Raw genomic sequence first — 27842 nt, 5'->3', positions numbered from 1 at the left:
TTAAAAGTATCACTACTAAGAACCTTTTCTCATTCCACAGCCTTTTGTGATCAAGGCTGGGGGCCCTGTACATGCTAGGTAAGTGCTCTGCCACTGAGCAACACCTCCAACTCTCATTTCACAGTTTCAACTGAACTGAAAGTTATTCCAGAAGTGATGATTCCCCTTATTATAAATTTATTTAGGAGATAGCAAGTATGGGCCACAGAGTGGCTTTTCTACTTTGGAATGGTTGGGCAAAAGTCAAAGAACAAGATAACAAGAGGGCTGGAGGCATGGCTCAATTAGTAGAAAGCCTGCCTAGCAAGTGCAAAGCCTTGAGTTCAAACCCCAGTACCTCCAAAAAAAAAAAAAGAGAACATAATTAGGGTAAATGACATGTAAACTCACATGAGATTCAAATTTCAGTGTCAGTGAAATTTTATCAACTATTACGTATTACCTCTCCAACACCACCACACCTATTTGTTCATATATTGACTGACCACTTTGCTCTATAAACAGCAGGGTTGAATGAGCCTTTGCAGCAGAGACCATGTGGCCCTCAAAGCCTAAAGTATTTAGTATTCGCTCTCTGTCCCTTTGCTGCAAAAGTTTGCCCACTGTGGGTATCAACGCTTAAAGTTTCAGTATGACCAGTGAACTCTGGAGCAAAACCAGGGCCTCACACATGCTGGGCAAGCAGTTTCCCATGGAACCACATCCCCAGCCCTGGCTAATTTATCTACCCAGATTGCATTGACAGCTACACTTCTCAGAGAATAATGGAGACCTAACCTCCAAATAAATACTGCATGTAATGTATTTCTTTGAACACATAGTAATAGGCGCATACAGAGTTCCTTAGTGAATTGTGACTCAATTTACCCCTCCATACTGTGCCTCTTGGCCCATTTTTGCCCAATTCCCGTAGTTATACTAGCTTTTTTCCAACCTATCACTTTCAGTCTTCCAGTTGTCAGTATTCTGTGACTATATCTCCTATATGCACTATATAGACTGGACTCACCTATGGAGAAGAGTCTGATTATCTGTCCTTCTGTTTTGAATCTGCTCTCTGTCCTTGTACACGAACCCCTGGTTTTTAGCTGGGCCCATGATCACCCAAGTAAAGACTACATTTCCCAGCATCCTTTGCATCATGTGATAAATTCTGCCGAATGGGATATAAGTGATTCTCACTCTACCCATTTCTTCTTTTAATCTGCCTCCATCCTGCCACTGGGAAAAACAAATAAGGGCAAACCCTAGGGATGGGTTAATGTGTACAGCTGGACTCCACCTATAGATTTTTTTTTTAGAGAAGTCAATTTGTATCCAGGTTAAAGCATTGTTATTTTCAGTGTCTGTTACAAAGTATCTTTTGGGAGGGGGCTCTGACTTTAACGAATTTAATCTGGCTATATTTATTGTAACTTGATTCTTAAAGGATTGTTTCTACCTTCTGTTTTAATATTTTCTATGAATTGTGTTTTTCTTTGCTTTTTTTTATCTTTTTCAGCCTTCCACTAGTTTAATCCAGAATTCCTCATCTGAGGGGAGAGATGGTGGGGGTGAACCTAACCAATGTACAGCATAAGCATATTCAGAAATGCCACAATGGCTTCCCTCTGCACAATTAAGGTATGCTAATAAAAATGCTTTGAGGGGGAGAAAAAATAATTCTTCATCTACTCCTCCTCTTTTTTTTTTTTTTTTTCTTGGTGGTGGTGGTGGTGGTGGTTTTTGGGTTTTGATGGTACTGGGGTTTGAACTCAGGGCTTCCACCACTTGAGCCACTCCATCAATCCCTTTTTGGGGGGGAGGATATTAGGGATTGAACTCAAGACCTTGCGCTTGCTAGGCAAGCACTGTCACTTGAGCTATGCTCCCAGTCCTTCCTCCTCGGTTGATTTCACTACTGAATGAAACATTCTGTCTCTGTTATATTAAGGTTACCTTTAAATGAAGTCTAAAGTTAATCAGTATATTTATCCTTCTCTAAGACAATCATAACAAGCCTAAATCATTCCTTCCCTTCTTCCTTTTTTTTTTTTAATATTGTGCTACTGGGGCTTGAACTCAGGGCCTTCACCTTGAGCCACTCCACCAGCCCTTTTTTTATGGTGGGATTTTTTTGAGATAGGGTCTTGTGAACTATTTGCCCAGGCTGGCTTCTAACCCCGATCCTCCTGATCTCTGCCTTCTGAGTAGCTAGGATTACAGGCATGAGCCTCTGGCGCCTGGCTTCTTCTTCTGTTTTATTTTTGTCTCTGGGATAACTTTTTTCTACTCAAGGTCCTAAACATCTACACCCTTGCCACTTTCTCAGGCTAACTGGTGGAGACATGTTACTCCCCTTTTCAGGGTAGTCCCTTGAGGCTCTGGAGTTTATTTCAGACCATTCATTTCTTGCCCACCACATTTGTGCAGGTCTCTGTTACTTCTGAATGTTAGATGCCAGCCCCCAAGCCTCTATCCAGCCCTTCTAAAGCACAACTTTGATCTCTCTTTGCCTTTGAGACAAGTTCATTCTTTTAGGAGTTGCAGAGTTCAAATGGTAGAGTGCCTGCCTAGCAAGTATAAGGTCCTGGGTTCAATCCCCAGTACCACAAAAACAAACAAACAAACAAACAAACAAACAAAACACTTCAAAAATATTTTAGCCAGGCGCCAGTGGCTCATGTTTATAATCCTAGCTACTCAGGAGGCAGAGATTAGGAGGGCTATTGGAGTGGCTCAAAGTGAAGGCCCTGAGTTCAAGCACCACTACTGCCAAAAAAAACAAACAAAAAAAAATTACATGCATAAGTAGTGGGAGGGGTTCAGCCACCTTCTCAAGTTACTAGGGATTCCCCCAACACTGCCCCTTACTTGAAAGCTGCCAGAGCCAGGGAACTCCCTACCTCCCTAGGGTATGGAAGGTTCCAAGTCTTGCTCACAGTGGGGAATGGAAGCCAGTTGAGGGCAGGTTTCCTCCCAGCAGCTGGAGGAGATGGAGGTGGGGAAGGGAGTAGGTGGGTGACATCACAGACAGACTCTGAAGCCAGGTGTGTTCAGGGGTAGAAGCAGAGTCTCTTCCATCCTGGAGCCTCTTCAGGTAGGGTGTGCAGTCTGGGTCTGCTGGGGTCTGGGCCCCAGGTGCAACAGGTTCTCCCATCTGGCATCTCAGTGTGTGGACAACATCATCACAAACTCTGAGAAACACAAGGCCTTGGGGCTTGGACTGGTCTGAGTCAGGGATCCCAGGAAGTGCTGGCTCTGTTGCCTGAGTGTTGAAGGGATGGGATGGGGATCTGGGACCCCCAGAAGGGATCTGACTCACCATCAAAGTCTATGGTGCCATCCCCATTCAGGTCCATTTCTTGGAGCATCTCATCCAGCTCAGTCCCCTCTAGCGGTTCCCCAAGCAGAGATGGTGCCGCCTGCCGCAGCTCTGCCACTGTGATTCGTCCATCCCTGTCCCTGTCAAACTAGGGTCCAGGCAGGGCTCAACCCCTCCAGCCCCACGCTGCCTCTGCACCTGCCTCCACTCTTGCCACTGCCTGGGGGCAAGATGCTCCCCACACACCAAACTGGCTTGCTTGGCCCAAACCTTCCCCATCCTCCTGTGCCAAGCTGGAGCCTCTGGCTCCAGAAGTCTCCTGGTTGGCACCCCCAGCTGGAGTAAGCCAAACCCTCTCCGAAGGTCTCTTGGCACTAGTCCTGCCACCTGCAGGGCTCTGGACCTCCTGAAGGCTGAAATACAACCCCACCCAACCTCCCAACAAGGATGTACCCACTGCATCTGCTGCCCACCCACACCATGCTTTGCACCTCTCGAAAGGCGATACGCAGCTCTCGCACCCCCAGCATGTGTGCCGTCTCCTCCCGCAGCTTTGGGCCTATCAGCTCCACGAACTCCTCGAAGTCCACAAAGCCACCCACTGTGTGCCCAAGCAGAGTGTCACAGTCTGGCCTAAGGGTGATGTCACAAGAGGAGATACCCACCTCCTCCCCAGGGCACCACAGCCAGGAAAATGGACCCCATCCATACTCCATACTCACAGAGGGGTGGAAGGCAGGAGTTCCCTTCCCTGAACTGCTGGGGAACAGGGCTACTGATGCTGTCAGTGCACATCTGCAGAGCAGGCAGCCCAAGTTCAATTCCTAGCTCTCCACTGTTGTGCATGACCTTAGTGGCTTACCAACCCTCTAGTCCTCATCCAAGGAGGGGCCTGGGAAAACCTACTGCTCTGGTGCCATCAGAGTTAGAGTTCATGGCTATAGAGTGCTGGAGCCCAGCAGGCAGTAATTAATAAATGCCCCTTCCAAAGCTCCCCCATGTCCACAGCCCCTCGATTCTAGGATGTTGTCCCGTGTAAGACACCAGTAGCTAACAGCTTTGGGGGAAAGAAGAGGAGCACAACGCTGATGTGCCATGAATCACAAGTCACACTCGTGCCAAGGGATCCACAGAGAGGGTTTGGCTTACTCCAGCTGGGCGTGCCAACCGGGAGACTTCTGGAGCAGAAGGCTCCAGCATGGCACAGGAGGATGAGGGAGGTTGTAAAAGCACTTAGCCACAAGGGGCAGCCAGAGTTTCTGGCATGCCAGGTCACATTGAGACTGAATTCCTGGTGACCCCAATTCAGTTGCCACCAGGGCATAGGAGTGGGGCAGGAGGGAAGGGGGGAGAGAGAGAGAGAGAGAGAGAGAGAATATGAGAATATGAGATCCCTGCTGCAGGTAGCTAATACCTGCAGAACTACACCTGGCTGGCCAGGGAGGTAGGACAGGCTCAGGTGGAAGGGCAAAAGTGTGCACAGGTCACACTGGTATCCCAAGGCCGGGTTCCTTAATCCAAGCCACAAAGGCCTTTCCTGGATCACCAGACTGCTACCCTGGCCCACCTCACTACACCTAGAGACTGGGAGCTTGGACCCTATGTCTCCACATCTGATGGGGCAATGTTGTCTGGATACTCCCCTTACCACTTTGACAGACTCCCAGAAGTCACCTCCTGCCCTGAGCCAGGCACTGAAAAACCCAGCCCTCCCCCAAGCATATCCAGGCCACTTCTACCACGGCCACATGCAGAGGCTCAGTCACTGACTGCGCATCTTCACGTGCTGTGAGATCTCGATGAGCTCCATCTCTGTGGGCATGTAACCCAGGGTCCTCATGCAGTCACCCAGCTCCCGGTAGCCGATGCAGCCATCCTGGTCAGTGTCAAACTCCTCGAAGGCAGCCTGGAGCTCTGTGGGGCAGGCACATCAGGCCAGGCAGCCAGGCTCAGGATCACCTCCTGACCCCCCCAACCCCCACCCTGGCCTGGGCAGTAACAAGAGCCACTCACCTTCCAGCTCCTCAGGGCCCAGCTCACGGTCCTACAGAGGGATAGTCCAGCATGTCACCAGGGCCAGCCCCTGCCTGTACTGGCCTGGACAGGGCCAACCCCACCAAGGTAGGTGAAGGCAGCTAAAGCCCTGTAAGTCTCAGGGACAGAGAACCCCCTTCCTGCTCCTGGGGTCTCAAACGGGCTCCCACAGAAGACAATGTCTGGTCTGCCTCTACCTGTGTCACTGAGGCCCAACCTGCCCTGACCTTCAGAAGCCATACTCCACAGCCTGAGCTCCCTCAGGCTGGGGCAGAAGTGGCAAGGAACCTGGGTACTTAGGGGCAGGGAAGGCTTAAACCAGGGGTGGGAGCTGCCACCCCCACCCCAGGCTCCCCAGTCCTGCCCAGGTCCCCCGGACCTTCCCGAAGATGCGGTTGAGCAGGGGTCCGTATGTCCTCTGTGCAGCATCCTGCTGGGTGGCAGGACGATGCCGGTGGGACTGGCGGCGAGAGGCTGGCGCAGGGGGCGCTGGGGGAGGCTCGTGCCCCTCTCTTGTCTTGGAGGGGTTCCTGCTGCTTCCTGGGGCCTCGGAGCCCTGAACAGGGGTCTGCTTCCCAGAACTGCCCTTCTGGGACCCTCGGAGCCCCCTCTCCCTCTTGCTCCTCCTCCAAGTCAAAGGGGGAGCTTCAGCGCCACTTCTGGGACGCACAACTCCTGAAGGGGCTTTCTGAAGGCTAGGGGCCAGATCTGGGCTGTGTTTTGTGGCCATGTGGGGAAGAATGACAGGGCTCAGGGATGTCATTCCCCTAAGTGCCCTTGGCTCTTAGGCCTCCTGAAACTGCTTATGCCTCCCCAGTCTTAGGCTGATCACCTGAGATCAGACAGTGATGGGGATTAGGATAAGCGAGGGAGGCAGCCCAGGGCCCTAATCCCTGCCCTCTGCCCTGGGGTGGCCAGGCAGAGCCAGATGGGTCCCTAGAGCTGTCCTAGGCAGCCAGGGTGTCAGAATATAGTAGCTGCCATGAGTGATGCAGTCAATATATCACTCCAAGTCTTAGTTTCCTCATCTGGAAAATGGGGGCTACTGCTGTAGAGTCGAACACTCAACCCAGTGTATGATGGGGCACGACTTAGTGAAGCAGAGAGAACCAGGGAGGGTACCTAAGGTGGGAGGAAGAGTGTGGGAAAATGATAGGACGAGTTGCTGTTTGGGGCCCCCAGTGGGTGACATATTGGCTGGGGCAGAGAGTATGTGAAACTGGGAACAGAGGCCTTGAGTGCTGAATGAAGGGAGGGGAGGATATTAGAGGAGGTAGACCCTGGACCTGGGACCCTACGTACGGCCTGCTAGGACCTGACAGTTCTTGCTCCCTATGGGACCTCAGAGCCCTGGACGTGCGTCTATCCCCCAGAACTGCCCAGGGTAAGGGGTTCCACTGTCTACCCCTGTTGGAATGGGGGGCCCTGACTGGTCACTTGGCTCTCCTAGGCCAGGGTTAGGGTTTCCCAGAGAGCAGCTACCATGAATCATTGATGCCCTCTCAGCTTGGGTTTCCTGCCTGCCGCCTTTGTGTCTCCGGGTGCCATGCAGCCGGCCCCGGTGTGGGGCTGGCAGGCGGCGGGGCCGCAGGCAGGCACACGGCCTACACCTCCCAGGTAAGCCAGGCACTCTGGGCCGGGCTCTGGGGGAAGGGTGCCCAGGTCTCTGGTACAGTAAGGGGCTGTAGGAGGGGTCTGCAGGGAGGGGTCTACAGGAGGAAGAGCAGAGCCCCAAGGTGTAGAGGACAGGGCTGGAGGCCATGGGCCTAAAGGCCAAGTGGCTGCACCCATGGACCCCAAGCAGGATCCAGCCCTGCTGGGGCATCCAGTTCGTCCCCTAACTGCATCTCCAGGGCAGTCATGATAGTCAGAGGGACGGTTTCTCCCTCCCCTCTGCCAGCTGGGTTTGGTAGGGTAGGGACATCGGGCTTCTTGGAGGCCAGGCCTAGATGTCTCTCAGCCCACCTGAGTCATCACCCCTTCTGTATTAAGTAGCTCCAGGGGGCAAGAGGGGCCATCTGTCCCTACACTCTGGGATGTAGGAAAGGACCACAAGTGGGAAGACAATGAAGGGGCATAAGTGTTCTCAGGACAGCCCTCCTGGCCACAGCTTGCCAGGGCCCTAGGCTCAGACCTCACCCCAAATTCCAGAGCAGTACTCCCTGGGGGAGGGACCTCCTACTGTCTTGAGAGCATGAGACTCAGAGACTGTCCTTCATGGAGTTTTAAATACTTGATACCCAGAATTTCAGGTATAAGGGGGACTTGGGAATTGCTGACCAAGGGTTTTCAAACTATTCCCTGGAATCCTAGGGGGTGAACTTCATCTTTAATCTGAGCTCTACCTTTTAGATTACATAGGAGTTCTGCTATACAACTTCATTTAGCTGGGCGCCAATGGCTCACGCCTGTCATACTAGCTACTCAGGAGACAGAGATCAGGAAGATCGCGGTTTGAAGCCAACCCAGACAAATAGTTCCAGAGACCCTATCTTAAAAAACCCATCACAAAAACAACAACAACAACAAAAAACCAGGCTGGTGGAGTGGCTTAAGGTGTAGAACCTGAGTTCAAGCCCCAATATTGCAAAAACAAAAAAGAGTAGACTGAGGCCAAGCCCCTGTGGCTCACGCCTGTAGTCCCAGCTACTCAGGAGGAAGAGATCAAGAAGATCAAGGTTCAAAGTCAGCCCCCGGCAAATAGTTTTCAAGACCCTATCTCGAAAAAACCCATCACAAAAATGGGCTAGTGGAGTAGCTCAACTCAAATGCTAGAGCACCTGCCTAGCAAGCATGAGGCCTTGAGTTCAAACCCCATCACTGCAAAAAAAGAAAAAAAAAAAAAAAGCTTCATTTAAATAAGATTGAACAGCTCTCTGACTCACCTCTCTTAACCTGTAAAACAATGGAAGACTATACCAGGGTCATCTATTTAAAGTTTCTGGCACAAGCTAGCTTCCCCAAAAGTGACAATAGTGGCCCAGAGAGGGACAGCAATTCGCCTGGAGACACAGGCAGCCTCTTTCTCCTATTCACCCCTTCATATAATCATTGATTCAGCAGGGACGAAGTCCGTGTACAGTGGGGACCCCAAATGGACACTGCCATGGAAGCCAACCTGGACAACACTGGCCATAGGCCCCGCACAGAACTCGATGATGAGGACTACTATCCCCAGGGTGGCTGGGACACAGTCTTCCTGGTGGCACTGCTGCTCCTGGGGCTGCCAGCCAATGGACTGATGGCGTGGCTGGCTGGCTCACAGGCCCGACATGGGGCAGGCACGAGGCTGGCCCTGCTTCTTCTCAGCCTGGCCCTCTCTGACTTTTTGTTCCTGGTGGCAGCAGCCTTCCAGATCCTAGAGATCCAGCACGGAGGGCACTGGCCACTGGGTACTGCCACCTGCCGCTTCTACTACTTCCTGTGGAGTGTGTCCTACTCCTCCGGCCTCTTCCTGCTGGCAGCCCTCAGCCTGGACCGCTGCCTGCTGGCACTGTGCCCACAATGGTACCCTGGTCACCGCCCAGCCCGCCTGCCCCTGTGGGTCTGTGCTGGGGTCTGGGTGCTGGCCACACTCTTCAGCGTGCCCTGGCTGGTCTTCCCTGAGGCTGCCGTCTGGTGGTACGACTTGGTCATCTGTCTGGACTTCTGGGACAATGAGGAGCTGCCTCTGCGGATGCTCGAGATCCTGGGGGGCTTCCTGCCGTTCCTCCTGCTGCTCATCTGCCATGTGCTTACCCAGGCCGTTGCCTGCCGGACCTGCTGCCGCCACCAGCCCCAGCCCGTGGTCTGCCATGGCTTTGCCCGTGTGGCCAAAACTATTTTGTCAGCTTACGTGGTCCTGCGGCTGCCGTACCAGCTGGCACAGCTGCTCTACCTGGCCTTCCTCTGGGACATCTACCCTGGCTACCTGCTCTGGGAGGCTCTGGTCTACTCCGACTACCTGATCCTGTTCAACAGCTGCCTGAGTCCCTTCCTCTGCCTCATGGCCAGTGCCGACCTCCGGGCACTGCTGCGGACAGTTCTTTCTTCCTTTGCGGCGGCTCTCTGTGAGGAGCGGCCAGGCAGCTTCGCGCCAGCCGAGCCACAGACTCAGGTGGACTCTGAGGGTCCAACTCTGCAGGGGCCAACTCTTGAGACCCAGCCACAGTCAGATCCCATGGCCCAGCCTCAGGTGAACCACCCTGCCCAGCCACAGTCAGATCCCATGGCCCAACCTCAGGTGAAACCCCAGGTCCAGCCACAGTCAGATCCTATGGTGCAGCCGCAGTCAAGAGCTGAGTCCCAGACCCCTGCCTGTGCTGCTGGGTTGGCCCCCAGCCTCTGTGAGGAGGCCTCCCCTAGCCCATTACCAGATCCCTCCCCTGGAGCCCCTGAGAACCCAGTCACACCTGCTGCCCCGGAGGGAGAAAGTCCTGGCAGCGCCCCACCTGAGGAGGCCCCCAGTGCAGGCCCCACATGAGGGTCCAGGGAAGCCCAGGCCAACCAGGGCAGCAGAACAGCCAGAGGAATCAGCCAATCTGAGAGGTGGGAATATGGAAAACCCCACTGAGTCCCCGTCCCTGGGCCTGCAAAGAGGACTGAGGGGAAGTGAAATAGCAGCCGAAAGTCCCAGACAGTTGGTTGTAAGTGTCCCTTCCCCCACCCCCACCGTCCCATCAAGCTTAGTCTCTGTCAACCCGAGCCACAGCCCATACCATTCTGCTGGGTTCTGTCCTCCAACATCCCCAGATGTCTGTGCCCCCTGCCCTGTACCTTGTCCTGCTGGAGGAAGACAGTAGGTGACATTTGCCCTGAGCTTGACCTAAGCCCCCTTTTATCCTTCCCTTCCCCCCCCCCATCTGGTCTTCTGGCCTGGACACAAGGACGCCAAACAGAAAAGTCCCTACTGAGCTTCCAGAAACCCACAGCCCAGAACAGGAGGCTGAGGCCCTAATGGTCCACCAGCCATCTCCACGTGGCAGTCACCTTCCCCCAGCAAGCTGTGAGGCTGGGGCAGGACCTCCCCAGCAAGGCAGGCAGATAAGAAGCAGGAGTGATGACGCCTGTGTTCAAACGCTGCTCTGCCTTGCTCCGGCTGGGTAATTCCGGACAAACTATTCTATCTGAGCTCCTTTTCCATGAGTTGTTGGAGGATTAAATGAAAAAGCACTTGAAGCACACATGGGAGCCTGGCACACAGCAAGGGCTCAGTGAACAGGTGTCCTCTCCTTCACTGCCATGCAAGGATGGACCTTCTGGCACTGGGATGGATGGGGCAGGCAGGTGGGTGAGCCATAACTCCTGGTCAGAGCACCTTTGATGCTGTGACCAACCTGAACTGCAGACACCCAGTTTGCCTGAGAGAGCATGGAGCCACCTCTGCACCTTGAGAGGGGGGAGCTACAGAGAGTCCTCAATGTCTGACGCCACTCAACTAACATTCACCTGCAACCTCATCCCCTAGAGGGGCTGCACAGTCTGCCCTCACCCCACTTCCCCTCATCCCAGCCCATTGGCACAGACAGGAGGCAGCCCAAGCACAGAGTGACCTAGGCACCTATGGTCCCAAAAAGGGCAAAGGCTCCCCGGAAGTCACCCGGCCTGTCTAAGACAAAACCAGTGCTTCCTCCCCAGCAGCAGACGCTGCAGGAAAAACCAGGAAATGCTGAAGGGGTGTTTTGTACTTCCTTCCACACCACTCTCCTCTTCACCCCATGCTGCTTTCTCTCAACCCCCCGTCCCCCCACCGCCCTCTCCCAGCAGCTAAGTGATGCCCTCCCCAGCAGGCAGTTACGCTTCACATGCTACTCTTCCAGGGTGCTTGCATTATAAAGGGACCAGGCAGCTGGCTGTGAAGACAGATTGGAGGAATGCAGTGAGATCTTGGTTCCAGTTAACTTGCTCTTAGCCTCAGTTTCCTTCTCTGTAAAATGGGGTGGTGTCCCCCTTGCAGGGCTGCCAGTAGTGGTCACAGGTGTGGGAAGGACACAGGTTGGTCATAGTGGCAGTTTCTAGTGATGGAATTGGTAGGCACCAAGGCAGGCGGGAGAGAGGTTTCTGAACAGGTGTGAACTTGCTGAATTGATCCATCTGCCAGATGTCCTTCTGGCCAGCCTTTCATTTTGGAAACACATGGGCAGGGCTCAGGGTGTGCCCCTGGTGCTGCTCAGAGGTTGTTTGACAAACAGCTCCACCACTGGTCAAGTGTGATCTTCAGCAAAGCGCTTGGCTTCTCTGGGACTCGGTTTGCCCATCTGTAAAATGGGAATCATAATAACAATTGACCTCTATGAAGTGCTTGGATCCTTTGCCTGATATCAAGGAAGTGCTCAGTAATTGTTAGCCACAAGTTTAATGATACCAGTGGGCACCCCCAGGCCTCAGCCACACCTGAGACCAAACAGAGATGCAGGCCAGGAGCCACGTGACATGTAGCCTGCCCAGTAGATATTGTCCTCTTCACCCTGCCACCCTGCCTCCTCCACAGGATGTGTTCACCACCCCACCCCACCCCACCTCACCCCACCCTACTCCACCACATTCCTCTGCCTATTTGTTGGAGTGCACAGTCCTAAGGGCAGGGCCAAGACTTCTGTTCCCCTTAGCACTCTGCAGTGTCTCTTTCCCTTTTCCTGGCAGGGACCCCAAAACCTCTTCAACATGGTGGCAGATCAGTGAATAAAACCTCAGTATCTTCAACCGTGATCCACACTTAAGGCTGAGCCATAGCGGGTAATTGCTATTCAGGAGAAAGAGCACTTCCCTGGAGGGTTTTGCAGGATAAAGAGGAGTTCTCCTAGTAACTCAGAGGAATTTTGTGTTGGAAGAAACAGAGCCACGAAGGGAAAACTCACTCCCAAGCTCATTCCATGACTCCTCACCTCACCCCAACACTCCATGCGGCCAGGCTCCTGCTGCCTTCTGGGGGACTCACTCCTTCTCTAGGTGAGAGACGTGCCTCCCTCTCCTGCAGAGGGACAAGACCTTGATTCTGAGTGCTGTGAATATGAACATTTTTCAATTCTGCATTCAGGGCTGCTGATCCATTCACTCGACATGCATTCAGCGGTCTCTGTGCTGGGTCTCTTTCTGGGTGCTGGGGGTCTGTGGGAAGTGAGCCAAACTGCCTGCCCCAATTTGCTGGCATCCTGGTGGGTGAAGCTGACATAAAGCAGATGTACAAACAGTTACATAATGTAGCGTCTGGGAGAGATTAAGAGCAATCAGTGGGAGCCAGCCAGACAGTGACCAGTGACAGGGAAGGTGACACTTGAGCAGAGGCCTGGGGTAATGAGGGGTGGAGCCTCTCAAGATCTGAGGGAGGGGCTTTCCAATGGAGGCAAGGAACCGTATCTACCCGCAGCCAACCTGGGTGGGGTGGAGTGGGGAGGAAGGCCATGCCGCTTTAGGGACAGGAAGTGCAATGTCATTAGGCCACAAGTATAGTGGTGGGGGGAGGAGTGGAGGGTGGGCAGGAGTCAGACAGGTAACACGTGTGCGGGGGGACACAGCATTCAAGTGGGGTGGTGAGGGGTTAGACAGGGTCTTGAGAACTGAAGCCACCCAGGCCTTGGGGTGGGCTTTGGACGGGGTTAAGCTGTGGTCCTGTGGTCCTGCTTCCCAGTCCTCAAGTCCTGCCCACCAGCTTGGGAAACTTGACCCATGAGGACTAAATCCAGGCTGGGTGACCTTAGGCAAGCACCTGGGCCTCTCTGAGGGGAAGGAGATGAGGTACAAGCCCTAGTCCACCCTCCAACGCTCCGTGGGGGCTTCGTGCAGCACAAGGCTCCTTTTGACTTCTGCTCTTCCCTCCCCTCCCCCGTCCTCCTTCTCTTTCTGTGAAAGGGACCCTGCCATCACCCCTTGGTCAATCAGGGTGATGAACACATAGGAAGGAGGGAGGTCCCAGTGCCCAGGAACACCGGCCTGGGGGGAGGCAAGTGGGAATCAACATGGGATGGGGGGGGCGGATCTGGAGAGGTCAGTCTGGGCTCCATGTCACAGGAGGGCTGACCTCCGGCCTCCTCCGAGATGGGGGAGGAAAGAAAGGAAGGAGGAGGGATCTGCGAATCATGGAGCTCTATTTCCAATTTTAACGAGAAGCTCCGGCAGGACCCGCGAGCGTTATGGGGAAGAATGGGACCGCTGGCCTTCCCTTCGCTCTTCAAACACTGTTTTCGTTGTTAACCAGGAGCACGAACTCTTTCAAAACAGCCTCGAGGAACTGTCCGTGTAGACGCTGTTTGGAGGCGTTGCGGGGGGCTGCGCACTCGGGTTGGGGATCCGAGACGCCCGCGATGCACCTGCCGCCCCTCGGCCGGGTCCACCCCACCTCCGCCCGCCGCGGGGCGCAGGGGCTGCAGGGGCACTTGTGCCCCTTTGGGTGGGGAAGCTGCCCGGTCCCGTCCTCCTACGGGGCGGGGCTTCCAGACGCCGCGCCCCGCCTCCAAGCCCCCGCCCCGCCCTCCGCGCGTGACCTCGCCCCGCCCCTGCGAGCCCCCGCCCCGCCCCCGCCCCGCTCCTCTGTCACTTCCTGATTCCCGCTTCCTGCTTCCCAGAGGCCGGGATCCGGAGCCGCCCGAGGCCGCCACCGCAGCCCCCCCGGCGCCCCCGGCGAGCGGTGAGCGGTAAGCGGTGAGCGCGGCGGGGTCGGGCTGGGGGCGCGGACGGGGGCGGGGCCGCGGGCCCGGGGCGGGGGCGCGAGTCGGAGGAGCCGGTCCTGTGCGCTGCGCCCCACCCTCAGTCCCTCGGCCGCCCAAGCCTCTTGCCTCCTGGGCCGGGGTCTCTGGAAGTTGGGTCCCTGGTTCACCTTGGACCGCGCTCCACGGCCACAGTGGGATGCTCCGCGACTGGCAGCGCCATCGCTACCCCGCTCGGTCCTCGCCGGGTCCTGCAAGGGTCTCTGGGCCGGGCTTCCTGCAACTCTCTGCACATTCTCTGGGACTCAGAACGGGAGCCTACTGGGGAGACCTTTCCAGCCTCCTCTGTGCCTCTTCCCCATCAGCCAGAACGAATGATTGCCCAGAAATGCTAGGATCTATAGGAAAGCTAAGCTCTCTCGGTTTCGCACCTCACCCCCCCAATACCAAAAGAACCATCGAGGGATGGGGAGAGTCCTCCAAAGCGCCTCAGGTCTCAGCTGTGGACAGGGCCAGCAGTCGGTGCATTTGTCCCCCTCAGGCCACCCACCTGGGGGAGACAGTGTGGTCCGCACCTCTGTAACTGGGGAAACTGAGACCAGGTCGGTTGTAATGATCTGGCCCTGCTTGCATCCTCCCCTGTGTCCCTCCCCTGTGCCCCTTCATGCAGCTGTGGGAGGGCTGGGGATTTCAGGGCTGGGCTGGGCTGGGCTGGGCTGGGCTGATCTGATCCAGACTGTCTGCCCTGCAGAAATGTCCTTCCGCAAAGTGGTGCGGCAGAGCAAATTTCGGCATGTGTTTGGGCAGCCGGTCAAGAATGACCAGTGCTATGAAGACATCCGAGTGTCCCGTGTTACCTGGGACAGCACTTTCTGCGCAGTCAACCCTAAGTTCCTGGCAGTGATTGTGGAGGCCAGCGGTGGGGGCGCCTTCCTGGTGCTTCCCCTAAGCAAGGTGGGCCCATCAGGGTGGGCAGCAGGGCTGGAGGAGCCTGGGCCACACCTGTGTGCAGCTGCACTGACCAGTCTGATCCATCCCCAGGCTGGGCAGGTGTCATAATCCAGATTTATTGCCTAGGGAGGTGTTAGTTCAGGTGGTGAAAGTGTTTACTGCCATCAGCTCAGTGTCAGAGACTATAGACATTTCCTGCTCACCTGGGGGATTGAGCACACATCTGGGTCACCTGTGAGCCAGGTTAGGCATATCACTCCCACTCATGGAGCCCAGAGAGTCTTGGTTCTCTTTTGACTGTCTTCATGCCTGTAGACGGGCCGCATTGACAAAGCCTACCCCACAGTATGTGGGCACACTGGACCTGTCCTGGACATTGACTGGTGTCCCCACAATGACGAAGTCATCGCCAGTGGCTCAGAGGACTGCACAGTCATGGTGAGCACACTCTTCAGGCAAGGGTCTCTGCACAGCTCAAGGCTTCTGGTAGCAGAGGCCTCAGCCCAGTGTCTCCATCTGTAACATAGGTATGGCAGATCCCAGAAAACGGGCTGACATCCCCACTGACAGAGCCAGTAGTGGTGCTAGAGGGACACACCAAACGCGTGGGCATCGTTACCTGGCACCCTACGGCCCGAAACGTGCTGCTCAGTGCAGGTCTACACCTCTCCCAATCCCCACCCACACCCTCTCCATAGGTGGTTCTGGAACATCCCAGCAACCTCTCCTAGGCCCATCTGACAGAAGGGGAAACTAAGACCTACCCAGATCCCAGGGGAGTAGGCAAAGTGGGCCTGATGGGTTGATGTACCCCACCCCCCCTTCTGCACACCTGGGCCTCAGCTGATGGCCTTCAACCTGCCAGGCTGTGACAATGTGGTGCTCATCTGGAATGTGGGCACCGCAGAGGAGCTGTATCGCCTGGACAGCTTGCACCCCGACCTCATCTACAACGTCAGCTGGAACCACAATGGCAGCCTCTTCTGCTCCGCGTGCAAGGACAAGAACGTGCGCATCGTCGACCCCCGCCGGGGCACTCTGGTTGCAGTAGGTGACCCTGGAGGGAAAGAATGGCCGTGGACAGGCCTGGGGGCTTGGTGGGCGCTGCATTGACCACCTGTCACTCCCACAGGAGCGAGAGAAGGCTCACGAGGGGGCCCGGCCCATGCGGGCCATCTTCCTTGCAGATGGCAAGGTGTTCACCACAGGCTTCAGCCGAATGAGCGAGAGGCAGCTGGCACTCTGGGACCCAGTGAGTGGCGTGGTCAGCCCATGGGAGCAGGCTTGATACTGGGAACCCGCCCTGAGGAGCTCTACCCTGGGCCAGGGGGCAGGGGTTGCTCTGGAGTAGGCCTCAGCTTCCTAGGTCTTCAGTCTGGCCCTTGAAGCCCCCAAACCCCAGGACACTGACAGTCTTCCTCTGAGGGCCCCCTGCTCTCCAGTACTCCCCAGGCACCTCTCACTGCTTCCCTGTCTTTGCTACATTGTTCTTGCCAACAGAAAGGACCTTCCCTCTGCTGCCTGTTCCACTAGCTGGTGGCCCAGTCCTTGCCCTCAGCCCTTTCCCTGCAGCACTCTGTCCCACAGCCATGTGCTTTTGCATAGTGATCTCCAGGGCCCCTCTGAGAAAGCAGCTGGTGCTGCCTCACCCTCCCTCTACCCCCGGCTCTCTACGTGGGGACTTTCTTAGCACTTGCTCAGTGGCATAGAAGTAGTCTTGGGTCTGGAAGAAGCTGGAAAAATGGGGCCCTGGGAACAGAGAGAACTGCAGCATTTTGGGGCAGTGCACACTGACATGGGAGGCCAGCTAAGGCCAGTCCTGGCAGAGTGCTTGGGATGGGGGAGTTCTGGCTTGGCCTGACTGCCCCCATGTTCCAGGAAAACCTTAAGGAGCCCATGGCCCTGCAGGAGTTAGATTCAAGCAATGGAGCCTTACTGCCCTTCTATGACCCTGACACCAGTGTGGTCTACGTCTGCGGCAAGGTGGGGCTGGGCAGGGCTGGTGGGGGTAGGGAAGGGGCATGGTTGAGGGCTGAACCCCCTGCTCCCACAGGGTGACTCCAGCATCCGGTACTTTGAGATCACTGACGAGCCCCCCTATATCCACTTCCTGAACACATTCACCAGCAAGGAGCCCCAGAGGGGCATGGGCAGCATGCCCAAGAGGGGCCTGGAGGTCAGCAAGTGTGAGATCGCCCGGTAAGAGGGGCCACCAAGGCAGCCATCTACAGGCAGGTCTTACTCAGGGACCCAGCATGAAGATGGGTCCACCTGGGAGCAGGGGCCTGACCAACCAAGGTGAGGTCAGAACACAGGAGGCTGCTCAGGTCCAGGAATGCACCTCAGGGGCCCAGAAGTTAGGGGCAGCCTGTAGGGATCCTTGAGGCAGAGAGGCAGGGTATACCATGAGAGAGTCACAAGGCAACGGGTGTGTGTGTGTGTGTGTGCGTGTATGTGGCCTTGGGTCATCTTATGGGAAGGCCTGGGTGAAGACTAGACATGGAGGGTGGAGGGAGCCAGGAGAACTAATGGGATGGGGGCCTTGGCCCATGGCTCCTCCCCTCCCTTTCCCAGGTTCTACAAACTGCACGAGCGCAAGTGTGAGCCTATTGTCATGACTGTGCCAAGAAAGGTAAGGCCACCTGGTTCCCTTGCTCACTTGCTTCCTTCTGTAGCAGGAGACCCACACAGGGTGGCAGGTGTGTGGCTTGTGAATGGGTATGGTTGGTGTGCTGCACAGATGCCAGTATGCCCTGGGACCTCACCAGGTGTTCCATGGATGGCACAGGGTAAGCTGAGGCCCTACAGGAGCCATAGGACAGAAGAGGCCAAGTAGCCAGGGCAGAGCAGCAGCCACAGAAGGCCTCCTATAAGAGACAGGACACACAGCAGTGCTGTTGTGGTGCCATGGTGGGGGAGGGGCAGTCCAGGCAAGGACATGTGGCTAGGAATGGAGAGAGTAACCCGGGCTCTGGTTGCTGTGGAGCGTCCTGTGAGGAGGGGACAGGCCACATGTGACTTGGTCTCAGATGCATCCAGGAGCCTGGGACACACTTCCACTGTTCTCCAGCCGGCGTTCACTGAGTGCTGCATTTAATGTGCCAGGCACATCTCAGAGCCAAGCTGGAGCCAGGCTGAAAGCCTGCGCCAGGAGCTCAGTAAGCCCACAAAGCCTCTCTGGTTTGCAGGGGAGGGTGGTGACAAGGACATTCCCAGGAAGGCTGGGGAAGGCCTCAGAGGGAGCCATGGGTAGCAGGCATTCAGAAGGGAAGTGTCAAAAGACAGGGATTTTTGTTGTTTGTTTGTGGTAGTACTGGGATTTTGAACTCAAGTTTCCTGAGCCATACCCCCAGAAAAAGCAGGTTTAAACTCTGAAAGGTCACTCAGGACAAGAACGTTGGAGGACAGAATGACAGTGCACTAGAGGCCAGGAGAGTGGTGAGGAGGTTACCACCCAGAGACCAGCTGTAAAGTCCCTGATGGGGAAGAAAGGGAGGACTCTCAACTGCTCCTGATCTCCCCCATCCGCCTTGCAGTCTGACCTCTTCCAGGATGATCTGTACCCTGACACAGCTGGCCCTGAGGCGGCCCTGGAGGCAGAGGAGTGGGTGAGCGGCCGAGACGCTGACCCCATCCTGATTTCACTGCGGGAGGCCTATGTGCCCAGCAAACAGCGAGACCTGAAGGTCAGCCGGCGCAATGTGCTATCCGACAGCCGACCAGCCAGCTGCACCCGCCCCGGGACAGCCACATCCACAGTCGTCACCGGTGATGCTGCACCCAGCGGCAGCCTCACTGGGACTGGGGTACATATCTCAAGCAGGGGTGTGGTGGTGGGGAGCCCTGGGTGTTGGCCCCATCTGCTGTGTACCTAAACAGTTTGCTGCCCCTCTCTGGGCCTCAGACCACTGCCTGGTGGGGGTGGGTCTGGGGAAGGTTGTAGATGATGCTCCTGACTCCTTGACATCCCCCACAGGAAGCTGGAAAGCTGGAAGAGGTGATGCAGGAGCTTCGGGCACTGCGGGCACTGGTCAAGGAGCAGGGGGAGCGCATTGGGCGCCTGGAAGAGCAGCTGGGCCGCCTGGAGAATGGGGACACCTAGGACCACCACCCAGACCTGCTCCCCACACTGCCACCTCCTTCACCCCCTTCTCACTTAGCTTCTGCTGGCAGGCCACACAAGGCTTTGACTGCCCAGGACCTCTGGGGCACCACTTGGCTTTTGTCATTATTACCATGGAGGAATTTTGTACCAAGGCAAGCTCGCTTGTACTCTAAGGGACCATCTCCCCTGCCTGCCCAGCCGTCTGCCTGCTCTCCAGAGGAAGTGGCAGGGATGGGCTCTATATTTTCATTCCAAATAAAATTTTCTTTCTAAGAGCCAGGTTTGACCTGCTGATGCTGGAGGAGGTGGTGTCTGAAAAGTTGGGACAGGTGAGGGAATCACAGATGTGAGAATGATCCAGGAGCCATGAGCAGCCCCACAGTTAGTGCTCCCCTAAATCCTGCCAGGCAGAGAAACTGAGGCAGAAGACCTAGTGACGATTCCATGACAGTGTCCTGCTTTGTTTATGGTGGTACTGAAGTTCGAACTCGGGCACTCTACCCCTTGAGCTACTTCACCAGCCTCCCGTGTGTCCTGTTTTAAACTGGACACCTACTTCCTTCCTGTGGAGGCTTGGTTACAGCCTCATTCAGTGAGGCCTGGAGGATTTGGTGTGGGTCTGGTGGTCCTAAGAGGTTGAGGCCCCACCAGGGTCCTGGGACAGGAGTGGGTGGGGTATTGTGAGCAGGAAGCGGAAGCGTCAAGTAACTCCTCGCTGCAGTTGAGAGCTCTGGAGCTCACTTGCTCAACACAGCCAGAGTGAGAGACAGGCACCGGGTGCAGAGGCCAGCGAACCAATGGTGAGCATTGGAGCTTGCTGGGCTTGGGGGGCATAGATGGTTAGGGCTGTAATAATAATAATGTAATAATAATACCAGGCCCTGGGAGTTAAGGACGGACCCTCCCCCGCCCCCCCCCCCACACACAGGAGCTCAGGGCAGAGGCAGAAGCTGGTCCTCACTCACCTCAGAGCTGGGCTCCCTGGGTCTCACGGTATGATCCCCAGCGTCCCACTCTAGGCCTAGACCCCCCAAGACCCCTGAGATAGACCCTACCTGGTCTTCTCAAGAGCTGAGCTTGGGCACAGCTCCTGCTTGCGTTCCTGCAGCCTGGGGGAGGGGAGCAAGGGAAGGCTCACAGCCAGCAACCCTCCCTGCCACCACACTCCCCACCTGCCTTGTTCCAACCGCAGGCTTCCTCTGACAGCTGCACCCACCGCCCCCAGCCCGGCCCTGTGTGCCTGAGGCCCTTGGGGACCTCGGGGCGCTGAACGGAAACCATGCAGCTGGGGCTGCCCCATGGCTGGGAGGAAGAGGGGCCTCAGGGACCCCCATCCTGGGATTGAGTCAAGCAGAGGGTGAACAGTTGCCTCTGGGTTAGTCCAGGCCCCTCATCCTGGTCTCTGGAAACTCAACCTGATGCCAGCCTTGCAGGCCCCTTCCCTCCCATCAGCCTCCTCCCCAGGCAGTTTTCACATAGCCAATAATACTCATTTGAACACCTAGCAGGTGCCAGGTATGGCTTTAGGGGCTCAGTCCCCCCAAATTTTCTGCAAGGCAACAAATTATCTTCTGTGTGGGGTGTGGTGGGAGAAGGTAGGGCGGGTTAAGGGGCATGAAGGGGCTGAGTGCTGGGCTTCCATTGTAAACAGCAAGTTGGTGGCTCAGGTCAGGTTGGGCCTCACTGAGGTGAGGCCTAGGCCCAGGTGAGCAGGCAGCCATGTGTCTCTCGGGTGCAGCGTTGGGGCACAGAGAACAGTCACTGCAAAGGCATCAGGTCGCAGTGGAAGGTTGGGTTTAGGGTTAGGGGCTGGGCACATTGGGCCAGGGCCTTGACTAAATAAGGACTCAGGCTTTTCTGCTTGACTGTCCTCACTTTGCCTGAGAGTTAAGTGAGACCTTCTCAGGGAGGAACGGAAAGTGGTCTTGGCTACCCAGCCAGCCCCACCCCAAGGTGACAAGCCCCCATTGTCTCCCACAGGCTCTGCCCTGTGCTCTTGGGCTTGGGATGCTGCTGGCCCTGCCAGGGAGCCTGGGCTCCGGGGGTGGTGCAGAGGACAGCACAGGCTCCAGCTCTGTCACCATCGTCCTGCTGCTGCTGCTGCTCTTGCTGCTGGTCACTGGCCTGGCCCTGGCCTGGCGTCGCCTCAGCCGTGATTCCGGAGGCTACTACCACCCAGCCCGCCTAGGTTCTGCACTATGGGGCCGCACCCGCCGCCTGCTCTGGGCAAGCCCGCCAGGCCGCTGGCTTCAGGCCCACACTGAGCTGGGGTCCCCAGATGATCCAGAGCAGCAGGAGGAGGAGCCCGATGTAGATGAAGATATCATAGATGGTGGCCTGGAGGAGGCTACATGCCAGGAAGATAAGCAGCAGTGTGGAGCACAACCCCACCCAGAGCAGGCCCTGGAGCAGGTCGAGGAAGCACATGACAGTGACACCGATGGGGGCCTGGGCCTTGGCTCCCAGGGGCCAGTGGGCTCCGGGGGCAGTGCCGAGGCTCTGCTGAGTGACCTGCATGCCTTTTCAGGCAGCGCAGCTTGGGACGACAGTGCTGGGGGAGTGGGGGGCCAGGGACTCCATGTCACAGCACTATAGGAGTCAGCCTTTGTATCCCATCGCTGTTACGGCCTTGCTATGCCCCTCTTCCCAAGCTGCCACATTGGAATACAGCCTGTCCTGGACTTGTCACCCCACCCCTTGTATAGCATACAGACTGTCATCTCCACAGTTCCCAAGCCCAACTCCTCTGAAAGGCCATCGACAACACAGGCACTGAATAGCCATTTGAAATAAAACACCTCCAGCCTTGTGGTTCTGTGGTCCTATAATGTCCTCTCCTCTCTCTAAACAGGGGCTTCTTTCACACCCTGGAGCCCAGCAAAGCCAGTCAGTGCCATGATTCAGTTCTTTAATTTGGCAAGGGCACAGCTAAGTGAGGAGTCCCTCCTGGTGGGTCACCCCCCTTGCCAGCGATTGTAGTCTGCAGCCCTCCATGTGCATGATTCTGGGGCTTAGCCGCTTCCTGCCAGACACACACAGTCCCATCCCCGGACACACCCAGGCCTCTGAAGCCAGCCGGGGTCCTCACGGCCTACAGGAAAGGTCCTCAATGCTGTCCTCTCCCCACTTATCCTCCTAGCGCCTGGGGCGCCCACGGCCCTTCTTGGATTTCTTGGTCCCTGAGAGGGGACGGATGGGGAGAGGGGCAGTGCTTGAGGGTGGTGGTGGTGATGGTGGTGGCAGGAGTGGAGGTAGAGGTGGCTCCATGGGCTCTGGTGGGCCAGGGCTGGGCCGGAAGCCTTCAAAGGGAGAGAACTTGAGGGGGCTGCAGGGGAAAACAAGGCAGAGTCAGATCCTCTGAGGCCTGGTCAGGGATGTGGCACTGGGTGAGGGAAGGCAGCCCCTGTCCCAAGTGTGCAAGGACTGGGATCCCGTGGTAGATGGGGAGACTGAGTGTGGCCCTGGTTAAGACCCTTAGCCAGAGCAGAGCAAAGCTACCACCTCCTGTCAGCTAGAGCTCCCTGCTCTTCACCCTGCCCTTCATACCTGATGGGGGTGCGAGGGCTGCTGTTGAGGCGCCGCGGGGAACGCAGCTTGGGCTGGAAGGAGAAGCCCTCCTTGATGCTATCCAGGACGGAGGGTGCCACATATGTGAAGCCCTGAGGGGGAAGAGACCAGGCTAGGTGACACTCAGGTCCCCACTCAGCTACAGTTCCTGTCAGTCCTGGTCCCCACGTCCCCCAGGACCTCACCAGGAAGGCCTGGTCAGCACTTTCACTGAGGGCCGTGTCATCTGGACTATCCACTGGCGTCTGGCGTGTGAAGCGGGTATCAAACTGGCTTACATCCTCCTCTGACTGCTGTGGGCAGGTCCACATGGGAAAGGTCAGAGGGCCCAAGGGAAAGGGTCTCCTGTGTGCCCCCTCTCTTGGGGTCCACATAACTTGCACTCACCAGACTTGGCCTGAAAGGAGGGTCCACACGGCGGGCCAGAAGATCATCCCAATTGATGTGGCGGAAGAAGGGGTGTCTCTGAGGGTAGAGAGTGTCCCCAAACATGCCAACAGTTCACCCTGCCTGGCTCCTGTGGTAACTCTGTCTTTGGGCCCTGCCCCCTTGTGGCGGCCCCAGACTCACCTGCACCTCTGCGGCATCTCCTGGGCCACCCCCTATCCGTTGGATGGGATTCCGCTTCAGAAACTGCAGGACCAGGGCAGAAGGTGAGGACCAGGGGAAGCTACTGTTGGGTGAACCCAGCTCCCAGGCTGGCTGGGGGAGGGGAGAGGCCTACTGAGCCCTTCAGGACATTCAGAATTGGTTCCAGTGGTGCCTTCTCCACAAAGCCTTCACAAAGGCTCCTGGTCACTGGTGTCACCACTGATGGCTTAATAAGGATCCATCGCCAAATCTGGATGAGCCCCCTTCCTTCACACCCGCTGGCTGCTGGCCTTTTGGATGGAAAGGGGGTGAGAGAGCTCACCAGGACAACTTACTGATTAGGACTTAGACCCAAGACTGTAGCTGAGGCCGGGGCTCAGGGTCTTGAATCCCAAAGTGTGGATCCTTTCACTCCCAAGCACACCACACAGGCAGGGGTGGCAATGGGCTCCCCCATGACCCAGGGATACTCGGGAACACATACAAAGTGGCCAACAGGGCCTGGGAGAAGAGATAGGGAGCATGACCCTCGGCAAGAGGGAGCCCCACCTTTTTAGCAAGGTCCCGGGCATCTGGAGTGAGGTAGGGGGGCAGCACGAGCTTTCCCTTGATGATTTTATCCATGGTCTTCTTCCGGTTCTCTGCAGTGAAGGGTGGCTAGAGGAGACAGAAGGTGAGGACAGCCTGTGGGCCTCCCACCAGGCCTTGGCCAGGCCCAGGAAAGGGATATCCCCCTCCCCTGCCCTCCTCCCAAGGAGGCTGGACTTGCCGATCCAGTGAGCATGTCGTACATCAGGGCCCCCAGGCTCCACCAGTCCACTGCCCGGTTGTGGCCACTGCGCACCAGGATCTCAGGGGCCCTGGGGGCCCGGTGGAACTGTCAGTCAGGCCAGGCCCTCTCTGGCTGTCCTCATTCCCCCCTGAGCCAGCTAGGTACTACTTACATGTACTCAATAGTTCCACAGAAGGTGTGTGTGACAGCGCCCTCATGAATGGACTCCTTGCAGAGGCCAAAGTCTGTCAGTTTGATGTGGCCTGAGGAAAAATGTTGGAGAGGTCCCATTCACCCTCAGACTCCTCAGCCCTGCTCTGTAGACCCATGCTACGCAGCTGCATGTACATGTGTACACACATGCTCACCCTGGTTGTTGAGCATGATGTTCTCAGGCTTGAGGTCTCGGTAGATGATGCCTTGGGAATGGAGGTGACCCAGGGCCAGTGTGATCTCCGCCAGATAGAAGCTGCAGAGACAAGACAGGGTGAAGGTGGGCGAGGATGAGAATGGGCTGGGGTCAGGCACCCAGGAGAGGGGCAGGCATCACACTCACCAGGTGGTGTCTTCTAAGAAGATGCCCTCTCGTTCCAGATGTGTGAAGAGCTCGCCACCTGTAACACAAAACACATCAGCAGCTATGTGCTAGGATCCAGCCCTGTCATTCTCTCTGAGTCTCTGTTGCTTCTTGGGAAAAGTGGGGCTTGTAAATCCAGCCCTACCTGCCTCCCAGAGCTGCTGTGGGGACTCAATTCAACTCAGCAAACATCTACCGACACCTACTCGGTGCCTGGCCCTGTGCTGGGTGAAGCTGGGAGTAGAGATGAGGAGACCCAGCCACTGCCCTCAGGATGCTCAGTCTAATGGGGAGATAGACATGCGCACACTGCTCTAGGACACCAGGCCAAGGTGACAGCTCTAAGAGCTTCCCTACAGAACCTCATGGTGGAAACAGGGCAGACAAAGTTAATCCTAACACTAAAGAAAGAAAGGGTGGTGGCAGCAGGCTTTACAGGGGGAGGGAGGTGAACTGAGATAACAAGAGGAATGCAGAGCGTGCAGGGAGAAGCATGCAGGGCTCAGCTGACACTGGTGAGGCAAGAGGAAAGGGCAGGCCTGCACCACCTCATGGTGAGCAGGGGTGATGGGCTGGGAGGCCAAGGCTTTGTCTAGGCTAGAGACTGGGGATTTTAGGAACAGTCTGGCTTTAGGAATATGACTCTGGCAGCTAGTGGAGGAGACACCAGAAAATGTGAACTGGGACCTCAAACCCAGTTAAGGAACAACAGTGACCCCTGCCTGAACTCCAAGACAGTAGAGAGGATGGGGGACAATACTGCAGAAGATGCAACTAGATGGGGACTTGGCCAGATGAAGGGCACACAGGGGAAAAGGCAGGTGAGAAGTAGCAGAAATGGATGAAACCATCCTCTGGACTTCTATACAAGTTTCCACCACCCCAAAACAGGGGAGGCACACATGAGGCTCTGGACAGATGTTTGCTGAATGAATGAATGAATGAATGGACAGATGGACACATGGGTAGGTGGTAGGTGTAGGGGGCGCCCCTTAGCCATCCTCTCAGAGTTCCTCAAATTCCCCAGTACTTCTGGTGCTAGCTTCCAACTGCTCCCAACCATCCCCATCCACCCTCAGCCTGCCCTGGCCCGCTTGCCTACCACTGAGGCACTCCAGGATGAGGTAGAGCTTGCCGCCTGTCTGGAAAGCATAGGCCAGTTCCACAATGAAGGGGTGCTTCACAGACTCCAGAATGTTCCGCTCAGCCCTTGTGTGTGCTGTGTCCTTGGCATTGCGCACGATTTTGGCCTAGAGATTCAGATTGGTTAGAAGATGAGGCACCCAGATCTCCAGTTCCTCTAGCCATTAGCCTTCTCTTTTGCTCCATACCCTGTTTTGTTGTTTGTTAGTCAAATGCTCAACACAGAACATAACTGCAAATATTTAGCTGTGAAAAAGGAGCTAATGCTTCAGTATAAATGGGAGACGTGGTTCTTTTCTTCCAAATAAATACTTAAACACAACTTTGTCAGACAAGCGTCTAGACTCTATATCTGGGTAGCCCATGGACCTGAAGTAACATCATGATTGTCCCCTCAGTCATCAATACATGAGAGTGCCTTCCTAGAGCTTTCTCCAACCCTCTACAGTTATGATCTTTGTCAGGACAAAGATGGCTGGAATTTCTCAAAAGTCTATAACCATAGAATAACCTGATTCTACATGATTCTCTTGGTTCACAGCCATGATCCTTCTTCTATCTTCTGTCACTCCATTGAATTTCTAATTCTGCCACTGTCAGCTGTTAGCCTTTTCAGGGACTGGTTTATCCTCTAACACTAGGTTTTTCAACCATGATACTATTTTTGTTTTTGAGACAGGGTCTCACCATACTGAATACCAACAGCACTCCCCTTACCAGTCCTGACAAACACATGTCCAAGCATGTACTGTCCCCTGGGAGACAAACTGCCCCAATTTGGGAATTACTGCAAAACTGTATACATCACAATAGGTAATAAACTAGCAAATGCCAAAGACAGGGACTGTCTCTGTCATGTTCAATGTTGTATTCCCAAAGCCTGTCATCGTGAGTTGGGGGTGACAGCCACTTAGTATTTGCTGGCTGAGCAAATGACTCACCTTCCTCAGGACTTTCATGGCATATATTTTGCCCAAGTTGGTGCCTTGCACCTTTCGTACCTGGAACACCTGTAAGGCAGGGGAGACAAGATCAACTTCCCTCTCCACATCCCATTTTCAATGAGCCCCACCCTTGAAGTTCTAGCATTGGGACCAAGAGGCCTAGGTTCAGGCAAGGGTGGGGCAGTAAAAGATCTCTATCTGATTCTGAAAGAATCTGCCCTTCCCTCCTTTATGTTTCTAGTTCTGAATCCCATCAGAGGCTCTTCTGACTTACAAGCCTACTTTGTGTTGAGAACTGTGTGCTGAAGCCATGAGGAGGGGATTCCAGTACCTTGCCATAGCCCCCCTTGCCCAGCACACGCAGTAGCTCAAAGCAGTGGGGCCCGATGCGCTCAGGGCCCAGGTTCACATTGGTCTCGGAGAGCTCCACCTCCTCATAGTGTCCCACAGGCCTAAGGACACAAGAAGTTAATGGGGGCAAGGCTCCACTGCTCCCTAGGTCCCCTTACCTACTCCAGTCCTCCATCCCCCAACAAGACCCTCACTCACTCCTGGCCAGCAGTTCTCAACTCAGCAAGGGGACACACGTCCTGTAAGAAACACAGGGGTAAGAAGATAACAGGATACCTCCTCCCATCCCCAGCTGGATGGCTTGGCCCGGGAGAAGGGGAACAAGGGGTAGATGGCAGGTGATGGGCAAAGGCTGGAGAGGAGAGGCCGAGGGCAGAAAAGGGAGAATCAGAACCAATGGCTGGGGATGGGCTGAGTGTGGATCCGAGTTTAAGAGAGGCCAAATCTGAGCAGGATCTGTGTTTGCAGGGGTCGGAGCCCACTCCGGGTAGGCAAAGCCGCGGTCCGGCTTGGGTGGGTGACAGGTTGGGCTCCTGGGTGCAGTCGCGCTAGGAGGGGCACTCACCGCGGAGCTGAAATCTGGGTCGCCCTCACCCTCGCTGCCTTCCTCTGTCTCCAAGTCTAAATCAAACACGGCAGCCATGGCCGCGCGGGCCTCGCCGGCCCCTCGACTGGGACTTAGCAGAACTCTGACTGACAGCCCCAAATTCCAACCCAAACATTATCATTTCGCGACCGCGGCCGCGCGCTCGGATGACGCAAGGTAGCTTCGCCCTCCCTTGGGCCAGCCGCTTAGCCTGGCGGGAAGAAAAGATGGCGACCGTCGCAAGCCCTCTCGGGAGTTGTAGTTCAGGAGGTTCAGATCGCCAATCCCTTAGCCTA

The 27842-nt window shown here is 55.9% G+C and overlaps 5 protein-coding genes across 7 annotated transcripts; 3 read left to right on the top strand and 2 right to left on the bottom strand.

Moving 5' to 3' along the window:
* Positions 1-2686: 2686 nt before the first annotated feature.
* On the bottom strand, positions 2687-8128 carry Cabp4 (calcium binding protein 4). Its single transcript, XM_020167129.2, has 6 exons — positions 5718-8128; positions 5318-5348; positions 5075-5218; positions 3796-3905; positions 3305-3452; positions 2687-3176 (listed from the first exon to the last, which is right to left on the bottom strand). The coding sequence occupies exons 1-6, from the start codon at positions 6099-6101 to the stop codon at positions 3148-3150; spliced, it is 846 nt and encodes a 281-aa protein (XP_020022718.2). The 5' UTR covers positions 6102-8128; the 3' UTR covers positions 2687-3147.
* A 274-nt stretch (positions 8129-8402) lies between these two features.
* On the top strand, positions 8403-9859 carry Gpr152 (G protein-coupled receptor 152). Its single transcript, XM_020167092.2, has one exon. The coding sequence runs from the start codon at positions 8433-8435 to the stop codon at positions 9798-9800; it is 1368 nt and encodes a 455-aa protein (XP_020022681.2). The 5' UTR covers positions 8403-8432; the 3' UTR covers positions 9801-9859.
* Positions 9860-13838: 3979 nt separating this feature from the next.
* Positions 13839-19290, top strand: Coro1b (coronin 1B). Of its 3 annotated transcripts, none has more exons than XM_020167112.2 (11): positions 13839-13947; positions 14711-14913; positions 15226-15348; positions 15438-15567; positions 15776-15957; positions 16043-16162; positions 16789-16893; positions 16964-17109; positions 17485-17542; positions 18447-18716; positions 18887-19290. In XM_020167112.2, the coding sequence occupies exons 2-11, from the start codon at positions 14713-14715 to the stop codon at positions 19010-19012; spliced, it is 1461 nt and encodes a 486-aa protein (XP_020022701.1). In that variant the 5' UTR covers positions 13839-13947; positions 14711-14712; the 3' UTR covers positions 19013-19290. The 3 variants fall into 3 exon arrangements, with proteins under 3 accessions (XP_020022701.1, XP_020022700.1, XP_073906249.1); XM_020167111.2 differs by having other exon boundaries at positions 13840-13954; XM_074050148.1 differs by having other exon boundaries at positions 13867-13940.
* Positions 19291-19437: 147 nt separating this feature from the next.
* Ptprcap (protein tyrosine phosphatase receptor type C associated protein) lies at positions 19438-21826 on the top strand. Its single transcript, XM_020167116.2, has 2 exons — positions 19438-19815; positions 20996-21826. Exons 1-2 carry the CDS (start codon positions 19813-19815, stop codon positions 21608-21610), a joined length of 618 nt encoding a protein of 205 aa, XP_020022705.1. The 5' UTR covers positions 19438-19812; the 3' UTR covers positions 21611-21826.
* Positions 21827-21909: 83 nt separating this feature from the next.
* Positions 21910-27743, bottom strand: Rps6kb2 (ribosomal protein S6 kinase B2). Its single transcript, XM_020167114.2, has 15 exons — positions 27526-27743; positions 27159-27199; positions 26941-27061; positions 26607-26675; positions 25625-25772; positions 24502-24559; positions 24314-24414; positions 24118-24208; positions 23943-24033; positions 23723-23830; positions 23153-23215; positions 22970-23047; positions 22768-22875; positions 22562-22674; positions 21910-22340 (listed from the first exon to the last, which is right to left on the bottom strand). Exons 1-15 carry the CDS (start codon positions 27601-27603, stop codon positions 22151-22153), a joined length of 1458 nt encoding a protein of 485 aa, XP_020022703.2. The 5' UTR covers positions 27604-27743; the 3' UTR covers positions 21910-22150.
* Positions 27744-27842: the final 99 nt, after the last annotated feature.

The sequence above is a fragment of the Castor canadensis genome, chromosome 1 (assembly GCF_047511655.1).
Source record: "Castor canadensis chromosome 1, mCasCan1.hap1v2, whole genome shotgun sequence".
Classification (NCBI taxonomy): Eukaryota; Metazoa; Chordata; class Mammalia; order Rodentia; family Castoridae; genus Castor; species Castor canadensis.
This window is presented reverse-complemented; position numbering and strand designations above follow the sequence as displayed.